The sequence below is a fragment of the Mus caroli genome, unplaced genomic scaffold (assembly GCF_978045245.1).
Source record: "Mus caroli unplaced genomic scaffold, Mus_caroli_1 scaffold_16, whole genome shotgun sequence".
Lineage (NCBI taxonomy): Eukaryota > Metazoa > Chordata > Mammalia > Rodentia > Muridae > Mus > Mus caroli.
The window spans coordinates 34,958,683-34,973,995 of record NW_028227271.1 but is presented as its reverse complement, the minus strand read 5'-3'; the positions used below and the strand labels follow the sequence as shown (position 1 = coordinate 34,973,995).

Below are 15,313 nucleotides of genomic sequence, written 5' to 3'. Positions count from 1 at the left end.
GCTTCAGGCGGTGAACACGTAGAGAACTATGGGAAAGAGCTGCCCTCAGTTTCCCCTTGTGAAGAGTTTCAGAGACTGAGCTGGGGGAAGGATGAGGTGGTTGAGGCCTGCTGGCAAGAGCATGTCAACATTGAGGGCTTCCTTTGCTGATACAAATACAAGAGTCTAGTAAGATTGGCTCAGTAACTCTAAAGTAGAAATGAGCAGAAAGATCTAACTGCCAGGTCTAGGGACAAAGGAAGTGACTGTCAAGCATTTCTTCTTCACTCGGGGTGATCTGGGAATGGGGGCTTGGCCTTTTGGAGTCTATGTCCACTGCATGCTCTGCCTGGTTACGTCTGGAAGGAGGACAGAAGCCATGAGATATTCCAGCTGGTGCCCTCAACTCCCTCAGAAGAGGTCAGAGAATCGTGCCATCTTGTAGTATTCAGGCTCATTTGTTGATCTGGATAATGGAAGCAAGAAATGTTCTAAAAGTTTTAAGCATGAGCGAGCTCATTCCTAGTGAACTGATGAAAGGAAGTAGGTATAGCGGATGGAGCTGTTGTGAACTTGCCCATCACCACCTTACTGGCACTTTCTCCAGGCAGGACCTATGCTGAGAGTCTGAGATCACATCACTGGGAGCAGGAAGGGAGAGGTCTGGGGAGGTGACTAGGAGAAGCCCACTCCTAACTTCTGGGTACGGGAGGCACTAACCTGTACCTTCTCTGATGGAGCATGGACTATACAGCCTCACGGGGTTGTTTGTTTGTCTTGTTTTTTTCTGTTTGTTTTTATTAATATTGTATGTTGGGCCTTTAAATGGGCTTTTGTTAGTGTTTGTGTCCCCTCTGCGGTGCCATGACTTTTAGATTAGCCATGGGAAATAGGACACATCTTTAGTTAATAGGCATTTGAGGTACACGAAATGAAATGCTGTGGAAGCAATTCTGATGAAGCTGACAGGTAGGAGAATGGGGCACAGCTGCTCCTGCTTCAGAGCCTGATGACAGTCGTGCAATAAATAATCAGAAACTGGGTGAAGTGACAGCAATGTCAATTTAAAGTTTTCACTTGTCAAAACTAAGATTGTCTTATCACCAAACCAACGTTGGGCCAAATTATGGCGCCTTTTCTTATCTTCCTGATCACTGGAAAATGTTCATGACCTGACCCCACGCTGAGTGTGTGTATGTGTGTGTGTGTGTGTGTGTGTGTGTGCTCCTCACAGATAAATTCCCAGCCTGTATGGGTGGTTATTACCAATGATGTCATTTAATGAAGGAGCCAGTTGTTACACTCTTGGTTTATTAGTCTCAGTGCCTGTCTGTCATGTCTGCTCTCTGCTCTGAGATAACCAATTGGGAGTTGCCTGGGGAAAGGAAATCCTTTCAGTTTTGTGAAGGGCAGTCTGAGTTAATCTGTGCACCAATTAAAAATTTTAAGAACCATGATGTTTATTTGTTTAAGGGACCATTATAATATTACCTCAGACTTTGAAAAGGAAAAACAAGATTCATTTCAATTTAGTTTCTCGATGGTGTTATTAGTCCATTTATTCACAATAAAATAAGGTGATCAGACTCATTTGCAGTCACATTCTGTGGCTGCTCCTTGAGGAACACTACAGGATCTAGCCAGCCCAGCAGAACTGTCACTCAGCCATATACATGGGAGTAACTTTACCAGGGACTCTGCAGGCAGAGGCCAGGGTTTAGACACAGGGGTTTTGGCTGATGTTGGACGACATCAGCATTGCCTTTAAACCTTTGGCTGGTCTGAGTTTGTGCCATTAAGAGGAGAAGCGTTGTCATTTAAAGCTATAGTATGTTATATAGAAGAGCCTTGTTCCTTCTCTTGCTTGATGTTACATTTTGTTGTCTTTCTGGGAGTGGAGGTCTATCACTTTTTTCCCAGGTAATTCTTCTTATTGTAAATGTTCATTGTGCCTCAGGGAAACTTAGGCCTACCGAAGGAGGAGAGAGCAGAAGCCAGAGAAAAAATAATGCTATGTACAGTTACTGAGACTATGTGCCATAGTCCCTGGGGACCCTTACATCTGGGCTGATTGTGGGAAGGGGTCATGTGAACTCTAGGGGAGCAAAGGCATGTGGAGCAGTGAGCAGCTGTGGAAAAGAAGCAAGATGCCTTTGTCCTGTGCATGGCCACAGAGCCTTGATTGTAGGTGCTACTGCAAGCAAGCAGAGCGCCCCTCAGCTTCTCCAGGGAGGCCCATTGTCATATGACAGTAAAAGCAGTTTTAGATTGGGTGGGATCATGCCCAAGAGAAGTTGCCAATAAGTCAGCTGGTCAGGTTGTGTGTGTGTGTGTCTCTGTGTGTGTGTGTGTGTCTCTGTCTCTATCTGTCTGTCTGTCTATGTATATATATATTTCTTCACATGTCCCTCCATGCCTGCTGCCAAGCCTCTGGTATAGGCCAGGATGAGAAATGATGACAGTCACCTAGGATGGGAGCCAGCTTGATTATGAATGAGAGAACTTCTGTGACATTTAGGCTCAAGTTTGAGTACAAAGTAGGTTAGAGGGTGAGAGAGCACCTCTAAGCAGAAGGAGTGGTAACAGGAAGCTGAATCTCAGTGGAACAGCACCTCCCTGAGGTCTGAGGGGAGCCTGTAGATTGAGAGGAAGCACAGGGTGGGGGGTGAGGTGTGGATATAGCCTGCAGCTAAGGTATTAGATAGACTGAGCTGTGCTGTTACCAGTGAGGTTGTAGGCTGTTTCCTGACATCCTTACCTGTAACTTAGATTGACAGCTCTCTACCTTTGTCCCAGAGCATGTGTTCCTTAACAGCAAGCAAAAGATACCACGCTGCTAAAGGCATGCAGTGCAACCTAGGCTCCACTGTACTCGGTCGTTAGAACTTGAAATAATTGGTGGTGTTAGTTTCTTGCAAAATTGGTGGGAAAGAAGGAAGCCTCAGGGGATGATAAATGGAACCTAGCCTCTTCCTCAGATACACAAAACATTCATGGCTCGGTATCCCAGCTTCTATCTGTAAAAATAACCAGAACCATCTACAGTTCAAACGTGGTACTACTCTTTTTGTGGTATCTGCACAGTCTTGGCGATTGCAGGCTGTCCTTGCTGTCTCAAGGACATGGTAGATTAGAACCTAGACCTGCCTGTCTATTAAAGGTCTTGTAACTCCCCTGGGATGATTCATCTGCTCTCCTGTTGCACATTGTCCAGGTACCCTGCCTGAGGTTTTTGCCACTCTGATGGTAATATAGCAATGCTGATGGAAAAAAGCAGAAGCTCCCAGGCCTCCAGCTTAATAGATGAATGAAGGGCCCTCAGCCGTCATAGTACCAAGTCCTGTGGAAAGTACACAGGAGTCCAAGAAACTGTCTCGGTGTTTTGGAAAGCCTAGTGCTGGCTGTCTCCTACCCCATCCCCCACAGCACCTGTTGTGAACCCAGCCTTTGTTGTTGGCTTAGAGTTCTCAGCCTGTCTCTCTGAGGACTCCTCCTGCCTTTCATGCACTGTGGGATGATTGGCCAGATAGAAGTGCTCTGAATGACAGACCCGGGAGTTAAGGGTAGAGCTTTGGATAGTCAAAACGTCTGTCTTCTTTCAGTGTTCTGTCATCTCAGGAATTAATTCCACTTTATCCCATTCTATTTTTAGTTTATGTAGTTTTGAGTACTTCGTTGGGTATGATTTAACCCCACAGCAGAAACGTCTTGTGCTAACAGTGTTTTCTTTTGTTCGTGCAGTGGAGCTGATTACTATGATTATGGGCATGGACTCGGCGAGGACGCTTATGACTCCTATGGTGAGTGGCCATAATAATACGAGAGAGAGGGCAAGTGGCCATGGACAGACCTTAAAAGTCCTGATTAGAAGACGGAGCCACACGTGTTTCAATGATGAATTCATTTTGTGTACGGACCCTCTTCCTCCTCAAATTGGCTTTGTGTACACCTTGCCATTTCCAGAGGTTCATTTAATAGTTAAGCCAACTATTTAAAGACAGCACACTTAGGTGTTTTGTTTGGGTTGATGGCCAGTGCTGACCTTCTCACTGTTTTAACAGAATAAGCTGCCAGACTGCAGACACCGGCTGACATGGGTCCTTTTTGAAGTATCTTTGCTGCTTGCAATTAAAGGAGCTGACGCCTTTGATATTATAGCTCGCACCCTTCTCCCACTCCCAACTTTATATTTTAATTCCTTCCCAACCTCAAGACCTCAGAAAAATTATCCCAAGAATCAGTTCATAAAGGTTATAAAAGCTGAGCCTGGGAGGAGGCACGAGGGTCTCTCAGGCTCATTAAGAGGTAACTCCTCTTTGTTCCTAGGGAGCCTATAAAGGTGCTAGGCAGTCCATGACCACAGTCTCAATATGCAAAAGGGCGACAGGTTTAATTAACAGAATTGACGGTAGCACAAAATGATAGTAAGAAATGCTTTTGCCGCAGGGCAGAGGGATCAGGGAACAGGAAGCCTTTGTTGGTGGCAGAGCAGAGCGCCAAGAATGCCTAGTGTCCTGTGCACTTGAGGCAGGATCCTGGGAACTTGACTCTGTGACATTTCCCTGACCTTAAATGAAAACCCATTTTCTGGGGCACTTTGAAGTGCATTTTATATCCCCTGCCAGGGGTTGGGGTGGCCAGATATTGGCTGTTTTTTATTTTCTTTTGTGGGTTGCTTTTTTTTTTTAAATTCATAACACTTAAGAGAGATGCATTGGCTTGGTGAATGCTATCTACTTAAGTTCGTGCGAGTTGGCCAGAGGGAGTGACGTTGATTGCATGTTTGTATCAGAAGAGGTCATTTTAAGCATTTTTCTCTCACAGCTTTTTAAATTGGTCTCTGGGGACACATGGCTTTTCGATTGCTCTGTGTTACAGCAGGGACTTAACTGTTTGCTGTCTGAGAACTGGGGATACCTCCATGAAAGTCCTGACACCGGACACTGTTGAATTTCAGGAGGTAAAAGTGGTAGAGTGTCTTTGGGTACCACCAGTGTCCAGCATGCACGCTGCTCATGATGTGGTTGTCATTGAGGGAGTCCACACCAGTGTGCCTCCTGCAGTCCCCGTTGGGAGAACCTGGAAACAGACTGCGGACTTCTCTCTGTCTGCCCTTTCCACTTTGGTTTCTGGGTTGGTTTTTTTTTTGTTTGTTTGTTTTTTGTTTTTTGTTTTTTTTTTTTTTTTTTTACAAATTATTACTTACTGTTTTTGTCTTTGTTGTTGGAAGAAATTAGAATGGTCCTTTTTCATTCTCTTCAGAGTTTTGTTATAGGGTGTTGGATTGGCTCCAGGAGGGAATTTTTCTTGGAGTTAGTTGCTGTTCCCAACACAAAGGTCACTTTCTTCTCAAGGCCATCTTGTTGCTGATGACATGATCATTTTGTGTTGTGTTCACAATATTTTTAAGAAAATCCCCTTTGTGTTTCTTTTATTAGTCCATCAGAGACCTGTATCTCCTGTATGACATTCACCACTGGTTCTGACAGATGAAGCTCCTGGGACCTCATGACAGTGGCCTAATTATGATTCATCTTCCTGATTTTAGGGCAAGAGGAATGGACTAACTCAAGACATAAGGCTCCTTCGGCGAGGACGGCGAAGGGCGTCTACAGAGACCAGCCATATGGCAGATACTGATTGTACTGTCTGATGTTGTGAAATAGCCAATCTCCACCGTCCTGTATACTGTTCAAAGTAATTTTTTCTATGACCAATCCCTTTTTAAATAAATCAAAATGCTTAAAATCTGAATGGATGGAACTTAAAGCCACTTTGTTGAAGCATCCACTTGGCAGGGAGAAGAAGGACATGTAAAATTTTGTTATTTGCAGTCTGTATATGAAAACTAGGTTATGAAAAGGAAAAAAATAACTTTGATTAACTAGTGTTAAACAAAAAGATAGGTTTACTAAATATGTTAATCCATTCTTTAACATAAGTCTCACCTTTCATTTTAAAGGTTTCCATAGAATTTAGTTATTTTATCTTTCAGCCATATGCTAGTTTTTTTTTCTTTCTTTCTTTCTTGCCAACTTGCGTAAAAAGGGAGCCGATTACAAGTGCAGACAATGTGGTATTCTTTTGTAACTGAGTCCTGAAATGTTCTGTAGTGTTAGGCAAAGTCTCCTCTTGCTTGATACTAAATAAACTTTTGAAAGAAATTTTGTGTGTGTGAGCTAACGATTTCATGTTTTTTTTTTTCTATTTAAAAAGTCCTTCATAAATAGCTGTAAACAGGGAAAGGGTTCCTCTAACAGCGCTTGTCATAAAAGGGTCACACTAAATATTGTACAGCTTCCTTTAAAAGCGGTATAAAATTAAACGTGCCATGGTATACTCACCATAGGTTCAGATGCGTTCTAAAGCGTCCACACGGTATCAAGCTACTTACTCAGGTGGCACGTTAAACCCATGCAAATCAAATCTGACTTTAAAAACTGGTTCTAAAATAACTACTGGCTTTTCTGAAAAGGATGTGATCAGATTTCATCTTGTCGAGCGTTTTTTCACTAGTGCAACTTTGGATTTTTTATGAGACTTTTGGTACCTTAATGAACACCTCGCTCCATGCTGGAAGCATAAACAGAGAGCTTTTAAAGACATTCTGACTTGCCTAATTGAGGTCGCACTCGCCAAGGCTGAGGATGTGTAAGCCTTAAACGGTCTTCATTTTCAAAGGTAAATAAACGAAATAAGATTTTAATCTCACTTAATTTATCTTAATATATAACTAATAAAGCCAGGGAGATTACAACTTAGCCGGTTTCATTATCCATTCTAGAAAGGTTTTAAGATCACCTAAATTCTCATTTTAAAAAGTTTAATTTGTTTTAGTCATCTAAAAAGCCTTAGTCTAGCCAGTTTAATTGGGGCCAATTCTTCCCTGTTAAACAACTGTAAAACCTCATAACTAGTCGTGTGTAATACATCTTTTGGTTAATAATTGAGGGCATTCTTAAAAGTGACAAGGGTTTAATAAAGTTATTTGTTAATCATTTGGCTTAAGTTTTAATGGTAGATTATGTAAAATGTTTATCTTTAGTTTCAGGGGGGGGCTCCTTATATTTATTTTGAGTAAACAGATTTCTTCTTTTGTTAGGAAATGTCGACCACCTTGGACTGTCAGAGGAGCTCCAAGTGATTAGAGCAGACAAAGGTAAGCACCTTTTGTCCATGATTCTGAGTTGCTGAGGAGATGGGGGACAGTGCCTGCTAATGCAGGTGAAACACAGTGGCACCGCCACCACTTCCCTTGTGACAGCACCCTCAAGTCCAAAGGGACCTCCTGGGGCAGCCAGGGGACATTCACAGCATAAATGGGCCAGAGGCTAGAAACTGGGGGCACAGGCTATCAGCACCTAGGTTCCTGGCATGATTTTCAATGAGAATGGAACACTTTAGTTGACGGTCTGCAAAGGTTTTCTGAGTCCGTAAGTTAATGCAGTCTGCCAAACTGAATGTTAAGTGAGAACCTTTAATTTTTACACCTATGTGCGAAAGCAAATAGTTACAGAAATACACAAGCAAATTTTCAAAGCCTGGCCTTGGAGAATGGTGCTTTGTACTTCTGAATCTTGAAAAATTGGGGCTTTTATAAAATAAAACCAAACCAGGTGTTTCCTATAGTTCTTTCTTCCTTCCTTTCTTTCTTTTTTAACTCTGAAGATCTGTAAAGCGGGTATCTGTAAAAGAGGGATGGTTGAATTTGCTCTCCCTTTGCAGACAAGCACCACCACTCAGGTCCTGGGCCACATGATCTTTCTGATCCTTCTCTTTAATGGTGTGATACTTGAGGGTGTTCTCGTAGGGTTTGGTTCTTTGGTTTGTTTTGTTTTTGTTTTGGGGGTTGTTTGTTTGTTTGTTTTGTTTTTGAGATTCACTGTTCTTCTGTGGCCCTGGCTGGCCTGGAACTCACTGGATGAGTATACCACCATGCCTGGCTGGTTGATCTCAAGTGTTTATATTTGAGTTCTGGCACTTAGCTGTACACATCTGGGCAGGTGTCCCTTCCTGTCAGTACCTAGGAAATGATGAGCCATTCAGTACTATAACTTTCAGTACTATGTGATACTCCCATAGGCATCATTTAACAGACAGTGATACAGTCACATAGAGCTCAGTGGCAAAGATTGAGTTCATGTATGTAATATAGAGGAGAAGCATAGGAACTTTTCTTAATAGTCAGAATTAACCGAAACACTCAAATTGCTCATAGAAAGAAAAGGAATCTCTCCTAATAGAGCAAAATGGTGACGTTTATTCAGTTTGTTGTTTGCGTGGGTTTTTATTTTGTTTTGTTTGTATAGGGGAGGAATGTAGCATGTCATAGTGTCAGCTTTGGGGTTCCTTTCTTTCTGAAGTACTCTTGTTTAGCAATTGGCATAGCAATAATTAATGTGGCCTTTTCTTTTTCGTGGCTTGCACAGCAAATAGTTTATTATCATAAAATTCTGTAGGTCAAAACTGTGACACAGGGCTACAGGCTGCATGTTGGCAATGGTCCCTTGGATAAGCTCTGGGAATACCAACCCCTTCCCTGTAGGGCAATGTGAAGTACACACACTCCCTTGCTCTCTCTCAGGCTCAGACCCTGTACTGAATCTAGAGTGTGTCAGTCCTCAGGGACGCTTCTTCCATCAGGACTTGTGAGTAGGCAGAGGGTGGTCTTCTAACAGCCAGGAATTGTGGAATGTTGTCTCTATTTCAGTTTTCCAGAGCCCATAGCTCTATCAGACTGTGAGTGGAGATTACTCCAGGAAGTAGGAGCTGTTCCTGTGTGTTTTGGGTGTACCTACTGGCTGCTATGTTAGTAACACTTGCTTCTCTGTGACTTGTGACTTAAAGGGGATTCCTGACAGAGCAGTAGCTGTCACAACCAGCAAGATTCAGAGCAGAGTAGGAGCAGGAAGGGGGCAGACACAGTCCCTGGATGGACAAGCCCCCAGGGACACACTTCCCCCAACCAGCCTCACCTTCCAGCATCCCATCACTTTCCGATAGTCTGTTCACAGTTTGCATCTCTCTCGGTGGATTAAACTGTTGATTCACCAGAGCCGTCCTGGAGTGAAACCCTCCCTAGTGCGCTTCACTTCTCTCCTGGGCAATTCTCGGGGCAGTCTGGCTGATAGTCAAGCATCCCACCTACTGAACAGTCTCTTGCCCGGTCACCACTCCCTCCCGCAAACCTGATTTCCTCCTGCTGCTCTAAGAAGTGTCTGTAGTGGCCCCATACTGTGCTGTGCTCATGGGTTCTGTTCCTGGACTGTGTCTTCCTGTGAGTGTTCTCATGTGATGACATTACAGAGGGTGAGTTCTGTCCTAGATGCAAAATTAGATAGTGGGATGTAGTGACTTGAAAGATACAGGACCCTTCATTTTAAGTCATTTGAAATCTGATCGTTCTAGTGAATCAGTATTCCCTGTCCTTTTGCACATGGGAATTGGCCCCAACCTTCAGGACTCAGTTCAGTGTCCTCTCTACTGTTAGCTCTTCCATCATCCTCTCTGAACTCAGCCCGGGTCCCCTCTGCTGGTAATTATACTGCAATCCTCTGCCCTCTCTAAAGAGCTGATTTTGTGACTGTTACTTGATTTCAGTATTGATGTCACTGCATAGTAGTTGCAAGCTGTATCAGTGGCCAAGCATGTGCTTATCACTTCCTATAAGCTGTTTCATTGAATTCTAATTACTATAAGTGTTGCCATCTGCATTTTATAGAAGAAGCAACCACGCTTCAGAAGGTGAGGTCATTATGTTATATCTAAATCCTCATAACTGATAGAAGCAAGGTTTGAATACAGCTGCTGGAATCTGAAGCCTTGGAGTTTTCAAACACTGCCTTTTTCTGGTCTTCTTGTTACACTGGTCTCATCAGAGACCAGTGTCTCTTCTTACAATGAGGAGCTGTCTGCTACCTTCTATCCTGCCAGTCATCAGCCAAACATCATGACCGTCCCTGCTCCTCCCTTCCCCATCCCTGCCCCACGTTTCTGCATAAGGAGATCCATTGGCTTTTCAATGAAAACATCGTGTCCTGAACATCATGTGTTTTAAGTATTACAAATCAAATCACCTTTAGTATTCATGTGGGGTTACTATCTTCGCAGTATCTGTCTGGCAACAGGTGGAAAGCATATGGAAACAAAGACAGTTCCTGCCCTTGAAAGTGTCACAAGTCTGCTGTGAAAATTAGGAAGCAAAGTGCCAGCCAGCATAGCCAGGGACACATACAAGTAAGATGCTTTGTAGATGCCTGAAGACGGATGGCATACCCGGGCAGGGTGCTTAGAGAAAGAGGAAGTTGGCAACAGGGGCTTAGGGCCAGATGAAAGAGGATACCTTCACAGGACAGGACACTTTATAGGAGTGCCCATCACCCAGCATGGTAACCTTGAGTGAAACCTCCTCTAGACTGTAGGGTCCCCACCCATGAAATGAACATGACCTAGATATCGGCCTTGATAGAGCTCTGCAGGTTCAAGCATGCTCAAAACAAGGTCAAAGGTCTTTCATTCTCTTCTGTTGCTGTGTGTTCTCATAAGGCAGTGTGATCCTGGAGCAGTTGGCAATCATGTTAGATGATGAAAGGGAGAGATGAGCTAGGCTGGTAGGTAAGGGACAAGACTGGTGTGCAGGAGCTCCCTCCAGCTTGCCTGCTCTGCAGACAGAGACCACACCTCCATGCACTAAATTCCACCCAGAACTCAGGACAAACCTCCTAGAGCCCAGCAAATGAAGAGTGGAGAACTCAGGTGCCCTGCTGTCTCCAGGTTGGCTCAGCACACAGCCTCAGGCAGGTTTAGTCAGTCAGCATAGAGAGAACCGAGCCATGCCCAAGGCACAGGTAGGCAAGCCGAGAGGCCCCTGTGGGGAAAGAGATGTCATGGAAATAATTACAGTGCAGATAATCCTACTTTTCTCCATCTAGCTCAAAATTACATAGAGATACTCATCATGCTGTTACAGAGAAAGGTCCCATATAAAACTGATGGCTTTGAAATACAGTCAGAAATCCAACTGCCCCTAAGTCACTGTTTTCAAAATCTGCAGTGAATAAAATAAGGTTTATGTCCTCTATGCAGTGTTCTATAGGGACAGGAAGGAGAGAGCTCATTCTTAGCTTTAAAGTGGTCCCTGTCATCCTAACTCTGTGACCCTGTCTGGGAAAGCTGTAAGTCGGTTCCCATCCCATCCCACCCTCTTTATCTAATGGGAAATTGCAGTCACTTGCAGATGACTCGAATTCCTTAGGAGGACTCCTAGTTCCAAGAGCTCACCCCACTTCCAACCCTGACCTCCTTCAGAGATCCCCACCCAGGCTGAATTCATTTTCAGTTCTTCCAGTTAGTGCTCAGCTATGTGTGGAACCCTGCATGGTCTTGCTGCTGTTTCCACCTCTGCCCGCAGATGAGGTTACTCCTCGCCTGCGCACTGCGCGGAAGCCTCACTGTTGTTCCGCAGACACCTCACTCCTTGTGACCCCTTCCTGTCTGTCCGCTATCTCCCAGATATCATGTTCCATTGCCCCATTGGTCCAGCTCATAATCTAGCACTTGCCTATCAATTTCAGTAAGACTTGAAGCACAACACACACACAGGAAAAGGAAACCTTCTTCCCTGGCCAAAATCTCTGTACCCAGTCACCACTCAAAAGACCCTTGAAACGTTCTGAATTCTGACAAATGCTCTGTGACTAGGTATTTCACCTTCTTTCCATCATCAAAACAATGATACATCTGTGATACAGTGCATGGTAGATTGAAGGAATGTGGTAGCTTTGTATCAGATAGGAAAAAAATGTATCAGGATTTCTTTGGTCTTCTTTTACAACTTCTTAAACAGGTTGTAACGTGTGTGTGTGTGTGTGTGTGTGTGTGTGTGTGTGTGTGTGTGTGTGGAGAGAGAGAGAGAGAGAGAGAGAGAGAGAGAGAGAGAGACCACTCAGGTACTGCTGCTTCTGTGGGGTTCATGGCATGTGGTACATGGTGGGCTGGAGGCATGTGAATGAGCAAGGAGAGATAGGGTCTCGAGTTCAGTTTAGATTGCCTTCTGTGTGCCTTACAGCAGGGGTGAGGTCCTCACCCATCCTGAGACCTGTTCTCTCCTTCCAGGAGCCTGCTTACTTTTAACAGATACTGTTGAACGTCAGGCTTTGTACCAGTCATTAGTAAAGGGCCTCCCTCCAGGAGCCCCTGGACCTCTTGGAGAAAGCAGGCTTCACAGTGTTCTTTGCCTATCTTTCCCTCTTTTCTGCTTCTCTGGATCCTGCTGGCTTGCCAGAGGTCTCTCTTTCATCTCCAGCCAAAAGAGTCCACTATTTCTGTTAGAGATTACCGGCTGACAAGACTCAATCCAGGACCAATTTTGAACCCCTGCTTCATTGTGTGGGTTGTCTTTTACCCCGACAGTAAGCTCCCAAGCAGACTTAAGCGAGTACTTTATATTTTATAAATTTGAAGCATCTCAAAGTCACTGGAGAAATTATCTTTGATTAAAGGTCGGAAGAGATGCCATATTAAAAGTATTTATTTCTGTGTGTTAGTCCTTCCATACACAGTTTGCATCAGGTTCTTCAATGGGTCATATGCAGGTAGTCCCAGTATGTTTGGGGAATAAAAGACTCAGAGACAGTGACTGCAGAGGTGGTGTTGGGTGAGGGTGATATACTGGGTCTATGGAAGCAGGCAGGGTTGAAGCTGAAATGGGGTTGTGAAAGTCAGTCCTGCATGTCTATAGGGATGAGAGACACACTGGAGTTTACAGGCTGACATAGGTGTGAGGTGCTGAAGGCACTGGCTGCATGGTCTTCTTGTGTGGTTGGAGACTTCTTAGCTATCACTGGAACATGACAGGTTGCCAGGAGACATGTGGAGCAAGATGCTCTAGAAAGACCAGAAGGTGCTAGGTCTCTGCAAGCTATGAGCCTGTCACTTTGTCCCCTAGCACAGGTGTGTGCAGTTGGAGCATGACACAGGGACCCCACATGCTGGGGCTGCTGTATTCCTTCTGAGTGTCACCTGGGTGTGCTGTTCATTACGAAAGGGGTTATTCAAACGTGCAGTCTCTTTATTAGACAAGAATGAAAGGCAAGTGCCCAGAACAAACCCATGAGAAGTTTACCGTCTATTTCCCACAGTTGGGGTGACACAAGCATGGCCTTTCTGAATTCAGCCCTGAACACAGTGCACCACCAATGTTTTCTGCCCTCACTTCAGCCAGTCTCTGCTGCACTGCTTCTCATGTATGTCCTGTGTGTGCCAAATCCCCGCCTGGGTGCTCTGGCCAGAAATCCACCATTTGGCCCACATGTTATCATTGTTGCTTTGTCAATGTGTACAAATGATCTTCATCTTTCTCTTTTCCAGGACCTGCTTCTGGAGAGGCCGCTTAAGGACACTCACCTCACCATGGTGCCTACTCGGCAAATGAACCACTGGCTCGCCAACGTGACAGTCATCAATCGATTATTGTTGTTTTGTCCCAGATTTGTGTTTTTGGAATGCTTTTATGAAACAGTGTGCTTTTTTTTAATTTTAATTTAGAAGGTTTTTATTTCTTCTTAAAGAAAATTCTATTTTGTTGTGTGAGAAACAAAAAAAATTGCTTTGTATTGTAGCTAATAAAGGCTCCCCATCAAAATCTCTTCTATTTTAATATAGATGAAGACCAAAAATCTAATTATTTCTACACAGCTCTATAAAGCTTGCATACTCAAGAGCCTTGTACAACTCTTGGTCCTCACAAGACTTCAAGGACCTACACAGATTGCATATGTGAGAATGGCATCCATCTCTCTTATGGGCCAGTCAATGGGCTAGGCAAGAGAAACCTGTCCTATCCCAGGCTGTGATAAAGGCCTCTGTAGGGGAGGTACCTGGAGCAGAGCAGGGACTTTGGTGCTGCCTGTGATTTGAAATGGAACACAAAGGTCACGGTCTCTGTGTAGTGCCACTCTGTTCCTTCTTCCATTGGTTGCTATTGTGTGTGATTTTCACTCTGTGCACCCGGGGAGCGTGTGTTTCATGCTGGATGCTCACACAGCAATGCTTCCTGATCCTGGAATTTCCAGAGCAGTCTCACGAGTCGTCGAGGCATTGCTTTCTTCCCGAATATGTTGGTTTGGGATGCATCTTAGATTTGGGACAATGTGTAACCACAGAATAACTTTGAATCGTTTTAACTTTTTTCTTATCCTTTTATTATGCATCCCTAAAACACAGCTGTCTACTCCTAAAGTTCTGACCTTTATATTTATCAACTATCCACCTTTCCATCTTCTGACTATGTGGTATGGAAAGCTTGTGCTAGAGAACACAGCAGTGCCCTTTAGCTCTCAGGCTGCTTGTAAAACACGGTGGGAGCAGCAGCGTGGGGACAAGCTCGGGAGAGCCATAACAGTTCAACATACCCTTTATTCCATTCAAACAAGTAGCAACCTCAGACTACCAGGCTATGATAAGATAAATGAGAAACTCTTTGCTCCCTTCTTACTTGCTGACTCAACTGAACCTCTGGGGCTGTGAGCCTTCCAGCTCAATTCTGGTCTGTCACCGTGATTCCACTTTTGATACCTAAATTCTGGCCTGTGACTTTACCACCTTCATTAAACACATCTGTATTTACTAAGAACGAATACATGCTACTAACTACAGGGACAGCAGAGAATAAACCAGAGGGAGTCCATTCCAGTGGAGACAGGCCCCCCACCCACAAAGGGGTGATGGTGGAGCTGTGACAACAGGAGAAAGCCCCACTCCACCAGACCTGGATAAAGAATAAAACAACGCCTTACCAGACCAATAACAAGTAAACAAGGGAGTTTCACTGAGACCTTGGGTGTTCAAAGTTGCTGAGATGGGACTAGTCCTAGTGCTATAAGGATGGCAGGGATGCTCATGTAAGAAGTCGAAGAGTGAAAAAGAGACAGAGAAGAGTGGAACTAGGGAGCTAGCTAAAGAGGATACAGCATGGAGGATTACCTTTGAGTTTAATGGATGCCATTAATAGGATGAGCAGAGAAGTTAAACCAAAAATCCAGTATGTATTGCCCTGCCTTGCCAATTATCAGGCAATAAATCAGGTAGTATTCTCAAAATAGGCTAAATCTCATAAAGGCCATGGAAAGGAAGAGAAAGCCAACATAATGCAGGATGGCAGCAGTAGCCAGATTTCAGGTGAATTTTGAGAGGAGAGCACTTAGCACTGCTGGTGAGATGGAAGAAATCAGCTGAATGATACAAAGAATCTGGTCCCAAGCCACTGAGAAGTACAGTCGTTCTGAGCAGGGAATATTGGTTGTAGGAGGAGCAGGTGATGCTTGTGTGAGCTGCA

General features: G+C 44.2%; 1 protein-coding gene across 3 annotated transcripts in view; it reads left to right on the top strand.

The window, feature by feature from the left end:
- Nucleotides 1-13,619, top strand: part of Khdrbs3 (KH RNA binding domain containing, signal transduction associated 3) — a 158,119-nt gene extending 144,500 nt beyond the window's left edge. For 2 of the 3 annotated variants that reach the window (XM_029469898.2, XM_029469899.2), the window contains exons 8-9: nt 3,721-3,779; nt 5,528-6,143. In XM_029469898.2, coding sequence (XP_029325758.1) covers nt 3,721-3,779; nt 5,528-5,619 — 151 coding nt within the window. In that variant the 3' untranslated portion in view covers nt 5,620-6,143. Of the gene's footprint in view, nt 1-3,720; nt 3,780-5,527; nt 6,144-7,081; nt 7,139-13,347 lie in introns of those variants that run through there. The other variant, XR_003834967.2, reaches the window with a different exon arrangement.
- The last annotated feature ends 1,694 nt before the right edge of the window (nt 13,620-15,313 follow it).